Raw genomic sequence first — 14,389 nt, forward strand, 5'->3', positions numbered from 1 at the left:
CAACAACAATAAAATATAATGAGAGAAATTATTTAACAAAATGATAACAAAAATACAAAATGACAACAAACAAAATCACTCCAAAGAAAACCCAAAATAACAGGAAAATACACAACATGACTTAAAAAACAAACATACACAAAATGAGTAAAATACGCACAAAGAAACAACAAAATAACAACAAAATAACAGGAAAATACACAAAATCACATCAAAGACGCACAAAATGATGGAAAAATACGCCAAACAGCAAAAATATTACACAAAACAACAAAAAACATAAAATGACCATAAAAACACACAAACTGATCTGGGATTTATAAACATGTTAAGAACACAAAGGAATGCAAGGGTCTGATTTACTAAGATCCCAAATGAAGAATTGGGAATGCTGAGTTTGGTGGGAACGCAAATAAATGTCTACAGGAATATTCAAAATTAGAAACTTTTCATGGGAGTTATTTATTAGAGTTAACTCGAAATTGGGAGTAATTTTAAATAACTGCTTCATATCCCAACTTAAATATTGGCATCATTCAAAATCATACAATAAAAAAAACAAAACAATTTTAATGGGGTTGAAAAATTCAAGTTGGTAACTTTCCATGGGAATTAATGGGAAAACAGAAGTTGGCCCTTCACAGGGAATTTAAATATAGTTGAAAAAATATATTTTAACATAATCTAAAATATCAGCATCAGTTTGTTATAAATACTACCAATGTCTGCTTAATTCCAATTAATAATTTCAATTAATCTTTTACATTTTTGAATATTCCCAAAATTCCCAATCCTAAATTTCAATACAAATATTCCGCCCCTTTGCAAACCTCATTGGGTGGTCGTTTCCATAAGATGTTGTAGCCTTTGCTGCTAACGTTAGCATGTGAGAGCCTTTAAACTGACCAACAGAGCGCTAAATAAACTATTTAATAAATCCATGAATGAGATGCTTCTTTCTCCTGCTTATTTACCTTTTCCATTCACAAATGTGTCGCTGCTTGTTTGAAGTATCTCACCCATGAAGGCCTCTGTGCTGCTAGAGCTGCTAATTCTAGCCAAGAAGTGTCAAAAATCCACCAAAAAGTCACCTACACCGCCTCCTTTGGACAGTCTAAACCCAACCTGGCAACGTCTTATTTCCTCCCAAACGGGAATTGTGATGATTTTGTTTGGTGTTTACTATTTATTTGTATTTAGATTAAATGCAATAGAAAGTAAGTGCACAAGTTTACAAACAGGTTTTTGTAAAACTGGACAGTTCGACCTAATGCAAATACTTCCTAGTTGCATGTGCGTTACTATGATTGCCGACACAAAAGTGTTTAAGATCTACCGTATGGGCGCGCCATTAAGTTTTCACACAATGTCACACTCGCACTTTGGGAAGAAACACTTTGTACAATTAAATATCTTTGTCAAACCCGTTGTAATAAACAATCTGTGTTTTCAGGGTGAGTAGATGATAAATAAAACAAAAAAAATTAAAAAGTAACGAAAAAATATATAAAATGTGATGTTGCAGTTTCTTCGCCCAGTCCACAAACAGCACTTTTCCTTTTCATGCCGTTACCATCAGCCGTATCCATGGAAACCCCAGAAAACCTTTTTGATTTTGATTTTTAAAAAGGCAATGAAGGACATTAGGTATTAGAACAAGAACCATTGAGTTGTAGCTCTGTGTGTGATGGCTGTGAGCAATTTTCATATTATCCATTCCACTCCGTTACCACAAAAAAGATAACGGAGTGCAAAGACCATCATTCAACCCCGTGTTACACAAAAATTAGGAATAATCCAGCACAGCTAACATGGAAAATTAAGTGAGCTACTGTAACCTTTAAATTTGATGTTTTTCAACATCTCAAATGTGCCCCTAAAGAAAATGTCGCCGATAAAATGTCTGTAGGTGTGAAGTAGGGGCAGGTGAAGCTATAAAAGTAAATTCATTGTTGATTAAATGTGGAAATGTAAATATTGGGGTAAAAAATCAACACATTTAATATGTATAATGTAATTTTATATGTGTATATTAGATGGGTTGGGCCTACTTTTAGTGTTAAAATGTTAAATGTACAGTTTTTCAATACAAGCGATACTGAAGTCAACTGACATCAGCCAATAATTTCACCCATCTTTAATCCAAATATTCAGATTAGGCAATTACGTCCTAATAAACACTGAGATTCAAAGTCTCGTTTTCACTGTATCAGATTTAATTTGTGCAAAGAATCATGGGAACTGTAGGTTCCTGCTCGTTAAACATTGTCGGACATTCCTTACCCGAACCCGTCCCTTAGTGCGCCACCGTCTGACATCCCTGGTTAGTTATTGACCCTGCAAACCATTTTTTTTTGGGCAGATTAATAATCTGCGTTGGAGTTTGTGTGACTCATCCATCCCACTTTAATCCTGGAGTCCCTACGTTGACAGAGACTACATAATAGCAGGCACTTGTTCCTAATTGTATGGATACTTGGTGTAATAACAGGCTTTGTGAAGCAAGTCTTTCTGTTTCCCTTTTATGGGAAGAGAACAAGCTACACGTTTATACTACAAACATTGAGATAAATGCAACGTTTCCAATGATGAAAAAAACATCTTTCATAATCTTTAAACATTGCAGGTTTCTCCTTGCGGTGTACGGTTAAAATTCCAGGAAAGAGAAGTAAGACTAGTCTGTTTCATTCTCCATTAAACATTCCTTTATAGCATAAGACTCAAGCAGAACAGCAGTATCAAAGACCCTTAAAGTGGATTTCTAAGGATCATTGAAATCTCTTAAATCCAGTAGAAACACTGCTTTCTTACCAAACAAACCCAAATCCTCCCCCAGCTCAGTTTCAGTGTGTTTTTGATTTATGAGCCACTCGAGGTGAGGTGGAAAATGTTCAGCCAGGGATTTATTTTACATCAATCCAACACAGAGAATCACTTTGTTTTTAAGGCTTTTATTTCTTATGAACACACCACTTCAGCGATGTTTGGGCACTTGTAGTTTTGTATGTTTCATTTGGATCCATCCCTTCACAGGACGGATGACAGGTTAAATAAAGGCTTCTCTATCCTCTGGGAATCCCTGATTGTGTTGGCGTTAGTGTTGTGGCGGTTTTGATGAATGAGACGGAGCCAAGCTTTAGGGTTGCTGGTCAGATGTAGACACAGGGTTTATTATGTTGAAAGGGTTTGGGGAACAGTTCAGTCTGAGATTTGTAGGTTAACAAGCTTTCAGTGTGTGTGCCTCAGTGAATCTTTATGTTGCTGATAGCGGTAGCCGTAACATAGTGGAGCCTCCTCAGGCAGAGGGCTTGGTGTGTGCTATTAGTGTACGGTGGTATCTGACCAGAACTGACCAGGAGAGAGTCACTTTTATTTCTTATGAACACACCACTTCATCGAGGTTTGCGCGCATGAACTTTTGTATATGTTTCTTTCAGATCCATCCCTTGACAGGATGGAGGACAGGTTAAATAAAGGCTTCTCTATCCACCCTCCCTCCGGGAAACCCTGATTGTGTTGGTGTTAGTGGGGGAAACCAGCTTTCAGTGTGTGTGTGCTGCAGTATATCTGCTGCTGTTCAGTGCTCTCAGTGTTATGTATGTTGCTGAGAGCGGTAGTCAAAACAGCACAGAGCCTCCTCAGGCAGAGACATTAGTGTATCACTATTTTTTTGCGGCCCCCAAAGCAAATCCCTAAAAACTGTAATTTAAAAATTTGGAAGGAATATAAAGCCCAACATAATACACAAATACATACAAATTGACAGCAAAATGCACAAAGTAAACAAAACCACACCAAAAAATCCCAAAATACGCAAAATGAGTCATAAAGCACAAAATGACAGACACAGCAACACTTAAAAAAACTAAATTACTACAAAAACATCAACACATTACAGAATAGCGCCAAAGACACACAAACTGTCAACAGAATGACACAAAAAGGCATAAAAAAATACAGAAAACAACAAAAATACAAAAAGTCACCCCAGAAACACAAATCGACAATAAAAATGCACACAATTGTACAAAATTACAACAAGAATACAAAAATAACAAAAACCATACAGAAAAAACAAAAAACCCTTTTTTTCCCCTGTTACAATGCTCAGGTTGGTCATTATTATAAATGGCCACATGAATGTTGATAATGTGGCCCTCGGATCAGACATAATCACATTTTTGTTGCCCCCGCTGTGATAGAGTTGCCCATCCTTGGTGTATGCTATCAATAGCTGTATTTCCATTACCCTTGGAAATGCACAAAATCTAAATAAATTATCGCTAAAACGTTTTTACGCTTTCATGAGGAGGTTGTTCAGCTGTTTCGATATTGAAATGTGTAGCAAAAGCACAATGGAAACACTTTTTCCGCCAATACACGTCACAAGACGTGACGTACATGGTCACATGACCACTGCTCTCTGAGAAAACATGGCGCGGTACGTGTAAACAGAAGAGGACACCGGGATATTTCTTAGCATTGTACTTAAGGAGGTTCTGCGCGTCCTTTTTTTTGGCAGCGAAGTCTCGCGGAATGAGATTTCATGTTCAATGGAAACACGTAATTATACTTTGTCGACATTTAGAAATATCGCTTTTATTTTGCGAAAATCTGTAATGGAAACCCAGCTATTGTTTGATGGTGTCTGACCAGAACTGACCAGGAGAGTCACTTTGTTTTAAAGGCTTTTATTTTGTTATGAACACACAACTTCAGCGAGGTTTACGCACTTTGTGCACATTTCATTCAGATCCATCCCTTCACAGGACGGATGACAGGTTAAATAAAGGCTTCTCTATCCACCCTCCCTCCAGGAATCCCTGATTGTGTTGGCGTTACAGTGTTTGCGATAGGAAATAAAACTCGGCAAAGAAACTCAACTCTTGAGCTTTACCAAATCACAGTAGTAGTAGGAGGTACGACTTTTTAAAAAAAAAAAAAAAACACTAAAATTAGGAAGAAAAAAAAGTGCAAGTTTATATCAAAAGGTTGGATTATCCAAAGTGCTTCGCATCGTCCGTGCACACGAGCTTGCTTTAGTGAACGTTCCTCCTCACCACAAAGTATGAGATAAGACAGATGACGAAGAGGGCCACGCCCGCTCCCAGCAGCCCCTGCTGTATCATCTCCAGCAGCTTGATACGGGAGAACAGCTCCCTCTTAAACATGTCGGCGGTTTCATCATCCAACGCAGCCGTCTGGTTACACAAAAGACAGAAAAAAGGAATCAGCGTCATAGGCTCACAACACCTCATGGCTGCAGGGTTTAAATATCTCACCTCGTTCAGCCAAACCAGGGGGAATATGGTGTAATCTTTGACTTTTTTCAGCACCCTGCGGGGAACACAGAGGAGTATTTGACATTCAGTGAAGCTTTGAGTGGGAACAGTGAGTTTAAACCCAGAGGCAGAGCAGCTTTTTAGGATGTGACACTTGTGTGGGTGGACTACGCTTTGGTAGGGTGAGCAGATTTTTAAAACTCAAAACCGGGACAGTCATTTATCCAAAGAAGACGACGGATGTTTAAAAGAAACTATTTACATGTGCTTTTTTTGGAATGAAAAAAGGTCACATAAATTTAATTATTTCTTAATTTTGGATGAAATGTATTATTTCAATGGCTGAATAATCCAAAAAAAAAAAAAAATTGCATTTTGGCATGTTGAAGGAAAAAGCATGAGAGGAAGCGAAGGAGTAATATTGTCATTGCCATCGACCAATCAGCATCGAGTTTGAAACGCGTAGAAGACTTTTGAGCTTTTAGATTGGTTTATAATTCAAGCACATTAGATGACCATTTCTTAATAAATGGGACTTAACTTGTGAAAAATTAGGACAAATCAATGGTTTGAGGGAAATCGACCGGGACACGGGACGTAATTCTGAAAACCGTGACTGTCCCGGGTAAATTGGAACGTCTGGTCACCCTAGTCTTGGTGCTAAACCAAAGCTTCTTCCAGTTGCATCATGATGTTTAGTTATTCTTTTTCTGAAGTTAGCTTTTATAAACAAAAATTGCTAACATGCTATGTCTGGATGCTAACATATCTTGTTGGCTGTTACCGTGAGAAAAGTTCACATGTTTGTGATGTCATCACATCACAGAAGAAATACATGTTAGGGTTAAACTATCAAAGCTGTTTTTGGACAATATTTTAGGTAGTAACTGTATTTAGTATCTCTTTTGTGCTGCAAAGGGAAGTCTTTGTAAATGCCACCATGCTAGCCGTCACTGGATGCTAACAGACATACCTTTCTGTACATGTCCGCTGCACAGCTAAGCTAATATTTGATGAGCAAGTAGTGAATAGCATCATAGTATCTTGCTTTAAGGCATAAATCTATCTGATTACAAACATAGGAGAGCACGGAACACCCAAAAACACAATATGTCATGTTAGCATGTCATAAACTAACACCATGGTAATTATAGGAAATATGGGCTGTGTTTCATTTGTTTTATTATAAATATTAGTTTCAAACCTAGAAAAAAACTGTTGGAACTTGGTAACGGAGGGGTTTTTCAGTAAATTATCACATTATTTTTCTGAAGTTAGCTTTTAAAAACATTTGCTAACATGCCAACTACTTGGGATGTCATCACTTTGCAGAAGAAACACCGTTCTGTACATGTACACTGCACAGCTAAGCTAATATTTGATGAGTTTTGGGGGACAGATCTACCTGATTACGAACATAGGAGAGCACAGCAAACTGGAAAATGCAATATGTCATGTTAGCATGTCAGAAATTAGCACCATGCTAAATATAGCATAGGCTATGTCGTCTGGGTAAAAGTACGGTTGAAGATTGGTAACGGAGGGTTTTGTCAGTAAAAATGAACTAAATTATCCCCTGCAACATATTGTTAAATAAATAATAATTGGATTTATATAGTTCTTTTTTCAAGGAGACTCAAAGCGTGTTACAAAAGCCATTATTCATTCCCACCAGTCATACCCATGGTGGTAAGCAACATTGTAGCCACAGCTGCCCTGTGGCATACTGACAGAAGCGTGGCAAACATTTGGCACCTACTGACCACCACCAGCATTCATACACAATTCATGCCCATTCATACAAGGCAATGTGGGTAAAGTGCCTTGCCCAAGGACACAACGACAATGACTTGGATAGAGCAGGATCTCAACCCTTTGGTTATTGGACGACCCACAGTCTCCCCGAGATCAACGTAACTTACGTGATGTTTGCGGACGGCCCGTACATCATATTCACTTGGATTCGTTTGGCAAATCTTAAGGTGAAGCCGGTGGTCTGGTGGGAACGAAAGAAGGCAACACAAGGTAAACATTTCCCTTCTGCTAGAGGTCTAGAAGTGTTATAATAATGTCCTTCTGCTCATACCGGTTCAACATCCAAATATGTGTCATGATACACCTCAACGGGGTTAAGACCCAAGACCCCTTCCCGAAGGCTTGGACTGCCATGAAGGAAGTGTGGGAGTGAGATGTAGATTGGTCTTCCTGTTCAGATGAGACAATAACAAACACATAAGTACCATGATGCAAATGGACTTGTTTAAATCTAAATGTGAACACCGACCGTCCTGACAGGAGCTGATGTCCAGCACCCCGGCTAAGGTGCAGTTCTTGGTGGTTTTAAAATCTCGGCAGAAACAGTGATTGTCCGGGTTGTCCACGGGCGAGGCGAGGGTGGAAGGCAGGAGGCTGTAGCGGTACACGTCAATTCCTTTCAGATCCATTGTGTTTACGTAGCTCGCCGACACAGACCTGAGAAGAAACACGCACATATTATATTTAAGTATTCCTGAACGGGTTAAAGCGTTATACCCCAAGACTAATCAGTTGAACCTTCTTTCCTGCACTAAACAGCTTGAAATTAGAAAGCTTGAGTTTTTATAGCTGATGTTTAATCCAAATTATATAAATGTGAATACACTATCGCCACCAGACAATCCAACCCAAACATACATCAGGGTTTCCAGGATTTTGGTGAGGAACAACAAACACTATGGTTCAATAACACAGAGCCGTTTCTGGCTGTACGCAGACTATGCTACTCCATATCGCCTTATCGGCCACTAGGGGACCATTCAAAGGCTTCATGTGAGTAGAAATAAATTCACCTCTCTTTAGTCCTTACATGCTTGAAAATAAATACAAGATTAATTATAACAAACCACAATCATAAGATGTGGCTTTTGTTTTTGACTTAAAGAGTAACTAAAACCCAAAACAATGTATTTGGGTATGAAGTAGTGCTGTTGATTGATCCTGGTCCAACTCCCAACATTTTAGTCAAAGTATTTCAATTTGTCATATTTATTTGTAAAATGTCAGTGACTGCCCTCTATAGGTTGAAACCCAGCTATTACAGTAGATTTTGGCTATTGGCTGAGAACAAGATCATGTGACGTTTTGGGAAGATCTTGCATCACAAACAAGCAATGTTAGCCCCGCCCCTTTTAAAAAAACTACCACCTGTGGGCTCTACAATCTATGGTGGAAAGGTTGGATTGAGAGAAGAGTGAATAGAGAGGTATAGTGAGTAATGAGTAGCTAGTTAGCATAGCATTGATTGTTCATTGGAGATTTTATAGTTTAGACTGGGCGTGTCTTAACTGCTCCAGGAGCTCCGCCCATAATCAAGGCATTTTTAAAATCTCCCTCCTAGTGGCAGGTCAGGAGAAAGCAGGGGTTTAGTTACTCTTAAAACTCTGTCTGGTTTATCTATTGACATGTGGAGGAAATCTTTGTGTGTGTGTGTGTGTGTGTGTGTGTGTGTGTGTGTGTGTGTGTGTGTGTGTGTGTGTGTGTGTGTGTGTGTGTGTGTGTGTGTGTGTGTGTGTGTGTGTGTGTTTTGTTGTCTTATCTCTTGCTTGAGTGGCTTTACTTAAATATTTGTCTCAGCTTGTGGTGCCTTTAATCGATTAGGTCAATAAGTCGACAGAAATCATGGAACTCACTTCCGAAATGGAAATGGAAATACACACTTGATCATTTTTCTGGATAAAACGTGGTAAGTTTAGCAAACAGACCGGTCAAATCTTGCACTACGTAAACTCGGAGTTTGTTTTTCTAAAGAGCCGAGCTGCTGATGATGATGTGGTAAACAGGATGATGTGGTAAACAGATGGACTGTCTCTCTTGTCGGTGCAGAATGATAAAACCATCGTTGAATTAGGGATTTAAACCTCTCCCTTTTTCTTTCTACATTGAATTCATGTGACCAGTTTTAGAGGATTTGGACAAAGGCACGAATCTCAAACAAGAATATTTGTTCTAAAAATAACCTCGTGGACGAGACCCAGGACTGTTTTAGAAAGGCCTGACATCCAGTGGCTCCTGAGAATAAAGTGCCATGAGGTGCAGAAGCATGAATAAAACAGACCCATGTCCTTGGATAACTGGTGAACAGCCAGACTTTTTTTTTACCTGCATATGTCGGATGAGAAGAAAAACAGAGGCTTCTTCTTGTCAATAAAGGGAGGGAATGACGTTGCATCTGAGGAGACGAGATAACCACTGATCAGACGTGTGTGTGTGTGTGTGTGTTTGAAGCATGAATATGAAGAGAATTTGCCAACCAACCAGTCCCATTGAGCATATCACAGTACGTATCATTCCAGAAGGTCAGGCTCCTGTGGGAAAAAAAAAAAATGACCTGTTTTAATGTGACAGTCCTGTGAGAAACGCTTTTAACGCCTTGGAAGCCGATGAAAAACATTGGAGACTTGGAGTGACTCACCTCTTTCCTCTCCACCTGTCGATGACAGACACTTTCTTGATGTCATCCTTGCCGTTGTAGACGTTGTAGTAGCCATCGTATGTGCCATTGTACTGAAAGATCAAAGATCACGTGCCTTAGCAGATTGTTGCTATGGTGATAAAGTCTGGTTAAAGTCCCATCCCTTTGTACTGAAGAGCAAGTGATATGAATCTGAGCAATAAACTTTTGCAAACTGTGTAACCATGTGTTTATCACTATAATTGAACACCTAATGAATAAAAAAGGAACAATTGCAAAATAATGTATAAAAGGTACAGTGCACATTAGGGTGGTTCACAATATGATGGTATAATTAAAAGTTTTCCAAATTTTGCCAGATAGCATTTTGCCTTATTCCTTTTGACATTTTGAACATCTGTACCAAATATTTCATCAATATAAGACTTCTTTAGTAATTTTATTGCTCAACCAAAGAATGCACAACTTTCCCATATATCAGAAAGGTGAACAATAAAAAGGTAAGTATGGAAATGAATAGTTTCTCCCTGTATTTATACTAAATAAGTAAGAACACTAGAACAGTTCAAACACTATTCCTGAAAATAGGAAAAAAATGTCAAAATTTTGGAAAAGTGTGCCACCTCCTAAAAATGCTGCAATTCACTCCATTTTTGATACAGTTGCTTACAATGTCAATTTTCCCATATTAAAGAAAAATATAGTCACAAACTCAAGGAAATTGAAATATTGGATATTGTCTGTAACTTCCATTACTTTACATATTTATAGGGCAGAATCATGTTGGAATTGCTCATTTTCCTGCCTAAAATGTGTGGCCCACTGAGATCAAACTGCTCCATATTTGTCCCCTGAACTAAAATGAGTTTGACACCCCTGGCATATGCCCAGAAACGGCCCTGGGCCTGATGATTTGTAATGAGTTGAACTGTTTACTTACAGGTGAAAAAAAACCAATATTGGTTTTCAACATGGGGTCCCTGTAACCCCACAGCAATTCCTTCACGGTCCGACGCTGGAACAAAGATGACTTGCTTAATTTGATCATGATTTCCAGAGCAGGATGAAACTCTATGGGCACGAGGGAATAAGCACCCTGGAAATAAAGGAATATGACATATTAGAAATATAACACTGAATAAACATGAAGACAAAGGGTATGGTGTATGAAAATGTGTCCAGCTCATGCTGAGGAAGAAGTAATCCTCTTTTATGACAGAGGGATTGCGTTAACTCTCAGGCTTATCCAAGCTTCAGGGCAAACATCTCCACTCTGCCAATCAGGGAAGATAATCATTGCTGACGATACGACTTGTTGGCACATGAGCTCTGTCTGCATGTGTCACCATAAACAACTAAATGTGCAATAATAAAATCTCCATTGTGATAAAAAGCATGCCACAGCTCCATAGCCACCTCTACTATTGAACACCAGAAACAAAGACATTTTTGTCTTTCTCTTTGCTTTTCTGCTCGTATTATCAACTGTTAAACAATTGATACCATATTAGCAACAAATGCTACGATGCTAACCATGCTATCGTCACATTTGTCAAACCTAGTTTTGTTTTGGAAACACCTCTCGAGGCCTCATGATCACAGAAAACAGATGGAAATTACAGAATTCACTTGCAATAATGTTTTTATTAAAACATTTTTTAAATGATTTATTTTTTATTTTAATGATTTTATTTTAAAATCAAGTGGAAAATACAATATGACGATATGCATATTGACGTATTTACACAACATTTTGCCAACGTAGCTCAGGCAAAGAAACAGAGTTACAAAATTTTGCGATTTGAGGGACTTCCTGTTCTGAAATGGAAATCGCTAAATGACGCGAACTAAACCATCATCGTCATTTTGTGGGACATAATCACGCATTTCCATGATATTTTTAGATGTAAAATGAGTGGCTGAAAGTTTATCAAATGTAGCAAAAAACAGACAGATATGGCACATATTGCGCTACGTTATCTTTTTGATTTCAGCGTGGGCTTTTTGTGCACTTCTACATCACAGAAATTAATCGTATCAAATATAATTGGCAGAATTTAAAGGACTTAATAGCCAGTGATGACATACAGTATAATTATAAAAAGCCGAAACACACTGATAAATGACACAAAAACGGGTAAACTAAGAAACTGAATCGAATACCGTTTGAAACCGTAAAACTACGACTTTACAACTCCAACTCCAAAGAACATCAATTCATTGGGTTCGCCTGCTTGTAACTACAGTCTCGAACAGGCATTTTTTGCCTAATTTAGCATCAAATTGCCGACTCATATATTGTGTCAATAGTAAACTTTAAGTTGCTGACACGGATCAAACTTGATTTGTCTCATAATTAATATAATTCCCCCAAAAACTGAACAGTTCATGCTCACAGTAAGGCTAGCCTTGGCTGTTAGCTAGTTTTGCAGTGCTAAATCAATAGCATGTGTTGGGCTATGTTTTATTTCGGTATTTCCCATTTTCCATTAGTAGACAGTAAACGCTTTTTTTTTTTTTTTTAATTTATTTATTTTAATCAGGCCCAAATTTGACACACAAATACCTCACATGTATGTTTTGGGACAATATCACACTTTTACACACTACTTTTCCCCGGAAAACTAGCGTATGGCAAGTATAGCAAACAGACATTTCTTTCAAAGTCCTCGCAACGTAATCTGCCGTAATTTCAGCGTAACCCTCCCGACTACCGTAAATTGTCTGAAGCATATAAATATGGTTGACTCTAGCTGTTTGCATAACATAACTAATGTGAAATCTCATCCTGCGAGACTTTGCTACAGGAAGATGGATGCTCCGAACTTCCTTATAACACTCTGCATTCTTTTGTTGTTTTCTAACGTGGCAGTAATAAGTTTAATGTCTAATGCTTTGAAATGTCTCCTCTTCTGTCTACACTTACCGAGCCATGTTTTCTCAGAGAGAAGTGGATTGTGTAAAAAGTGTTTCCATTACGCTTCTGCAATACATTTCAAAATGAAAACGTCTGGAAAACCTCGCCATGAAAAGTGTAAAAACGATTTTGCGATATCTGAAATTTTGGTGTTTCCATTATCAGTTTTTATTGCGTTATTTAGACTGTGCATTTCCAAGATTATCAGAAACACAGCTTCTATTAACCCTATTTAGCATGTTTGGTATTAGTTATTGTTGTGTTTGTGGTTTATTGTTGATAGTCTGATCACTGCTGTGACTTCTCAGTTGTTGGCTAATGATCAATAGATAAAAACCACAACTTGGTTGATTCCGACCAATATCAATTATCAGCGGCTTTAAATTGTTACATCCAAGTGATCACCGAGTGTCTCCTTTTGCGATAGAAGAAAAGAGAGGTGAGTTTATCAATCCTGCACAGCCTGCTTTGGCATTGCTTGTGTCAGCACTTGATCAGAGCGAGCGTCAACACAGTCGTGCTGAGTGGTGTTGAGCAATTACTACCCTTTGGCTAAGACACCTACAGCCACTGCCAGGTTGAGGGAGGTGACATTGTCCTCCTCTGATCCCACAGACATGGACGGCTCGAAGATCGCCCCCATGGGAAGCAGGAAGGAGATGGTGTTATTGGGGTTGAACGTGATGTTCTCTTTAGGCAAATATCTTGTTCTGAAAGCAGAAAAAAACCATGTGAGCAGAGTCCGCTCTCTTCCAGCCGTTGTGATGATGAATGAGTGCGTACGTCCATGACCTTACATGTATGTGTACGGTCCTTTTTCGATGACCACTGGACGTGCGCCGTAATCCAAAACTTCTAATGGGTTTTTCACGTCGAAGAACCAAAACTGCCTGTACACCTTTGCCCCCGTTGCCACCCAGTTCTCATAAGCTGTAGTTCCTGGCTCAATGACAGCTTCCTAAACTCCCATACACACACACACAGTCTATTTTTAACAACAAGCCAGCAGTTTCTCTGACACACGATGAAGGTACATGCTGTGTTATTTTGGGGAACAAAACAAGATTCCGACGGCTTGATAATTCCTGGAGAAAACCACAGATGTCGATGCTGATGATTCTGACGAAAAAGCCACATACACAAAAAAAAAAAAATACAAATCATCCTCCCTCCCATTCCTCCTGATTCACCTTGATATCTGAAAGTGGACACGCTCACTCCCACATCAACACCCCCGTGCATCTCCTGTGGTGAAAGCAGGCACCGTACCTTCTCCACTGTGCCCTCAATGACGCTGTTCCCCAGAGGGATGAGGACGCCTCCCAGGATGGCCACCAACGCCCCGAACACTGCTCCAGCTATCAGCCCGCACCTTCTGTTACAGCAGCCCATGTCAGTGTGCGTCTCCCTCCTTCCAGCCTTCTGTCTGTCTGTCTGTTTGCTGGTTCTCCTTCTGTCCCCTCGATGGTGGCGTGTGTGTGTGTGTGTGTGTGTGTGTGTGTGTGTGTGTGTGTGTGTGTGTGTGTGTGTGTGTGTGTGTGTGTGTGTGTGTGTGTGTGTGTGTGTGTGTGTGTGTGTGTGTGTGTGTGTGTGTGTGTGTGTGTGTGTGTGCAGCTCGGCTGTGTCACAGCAGTATCAGCAGCAGTGGAAGTGGCAGCCTAAACCATGAGAGGAGAAGAACCAGCAGCCTCAGGGCCAGGTAAAGGTAAAGGAGAAAGTCCACTGATTGGCAGCTCCTCA

General features: G+C 39.3%; 1 protein-coding gene across 1 annotated transcript; it reads right to left on the minus strand.

Annotated features, from left to right (window-relative positions):
* Positions 1-4,675: 4,675 nt before the first annotated feature.
* On the minus strand, positions 4,676-14,389 carry cd36 (CD36 molecule (CD36 blood group)). Its single transcript, XM_028449888.1, has 12 exons — positions 13,919-14,389; positions 13,447-13,607; positions 13,215-13,359; positions 10,673-10,828; positions 9,733-9,824; positions 9,576-9,625; positions 9,420-9,489; positions 7,567-7,754; positions 7,369-7,487; positions 7,205-7,278; positions 5,283-5,337; positions 4,676-5,201 (listed from the first exon to the last, which is right to left on the minus strand). The coding sequence occupies exons 1-12, from the start codon at positions 14,039-14,041 to the stop codon at positions 5,040-5,042; spliced, it is 1,395 nt and encodes a 464-aa protein (XP_028305689.1). The 5' UTR covers positions 14,042-14,389; the 3' UTR covers positions 4,676-5,039.

Source organism: Gouania willdenowi, chromosome 6 (genome assembly GCF_900634775.1).
Source record: "Gouania willdenowi chromosome 6, fGouWil2.1, whole genome shotgun sequence".
Lineage (NCBI taxonomy): Eukaryota > Metazoa > Chordata > Actinopteri > Blenniiformes > Gobiesocidae > Gouania > Gouania willdenowi.

Excerpts from the sequence above, each read along its gene's own strand:
- cd36 (XM_028449888.1), bottom strand. The coding sequence starts at position 14,041 with ATGGGCTGCTGTAACAGAAGGTGCGGGCTGATAGCTGGAGCAGTGTTC. Across the intron at positions 13,360-13,446 it reads AAAGGACCGTACACATACAT|AACAAGATATTTGCCTAAAG; the intron begins GTAAGGTCATGG and ends TTCTGCTTTCAG. Across the intron at positions 5,202-5,282 it reads CCCTGGTTTGGCTGAACGAG|ACGGCTGCGTTGGATGATGA; the intron begins GTGAGATATTTA and ends TTGTGTAACCAG.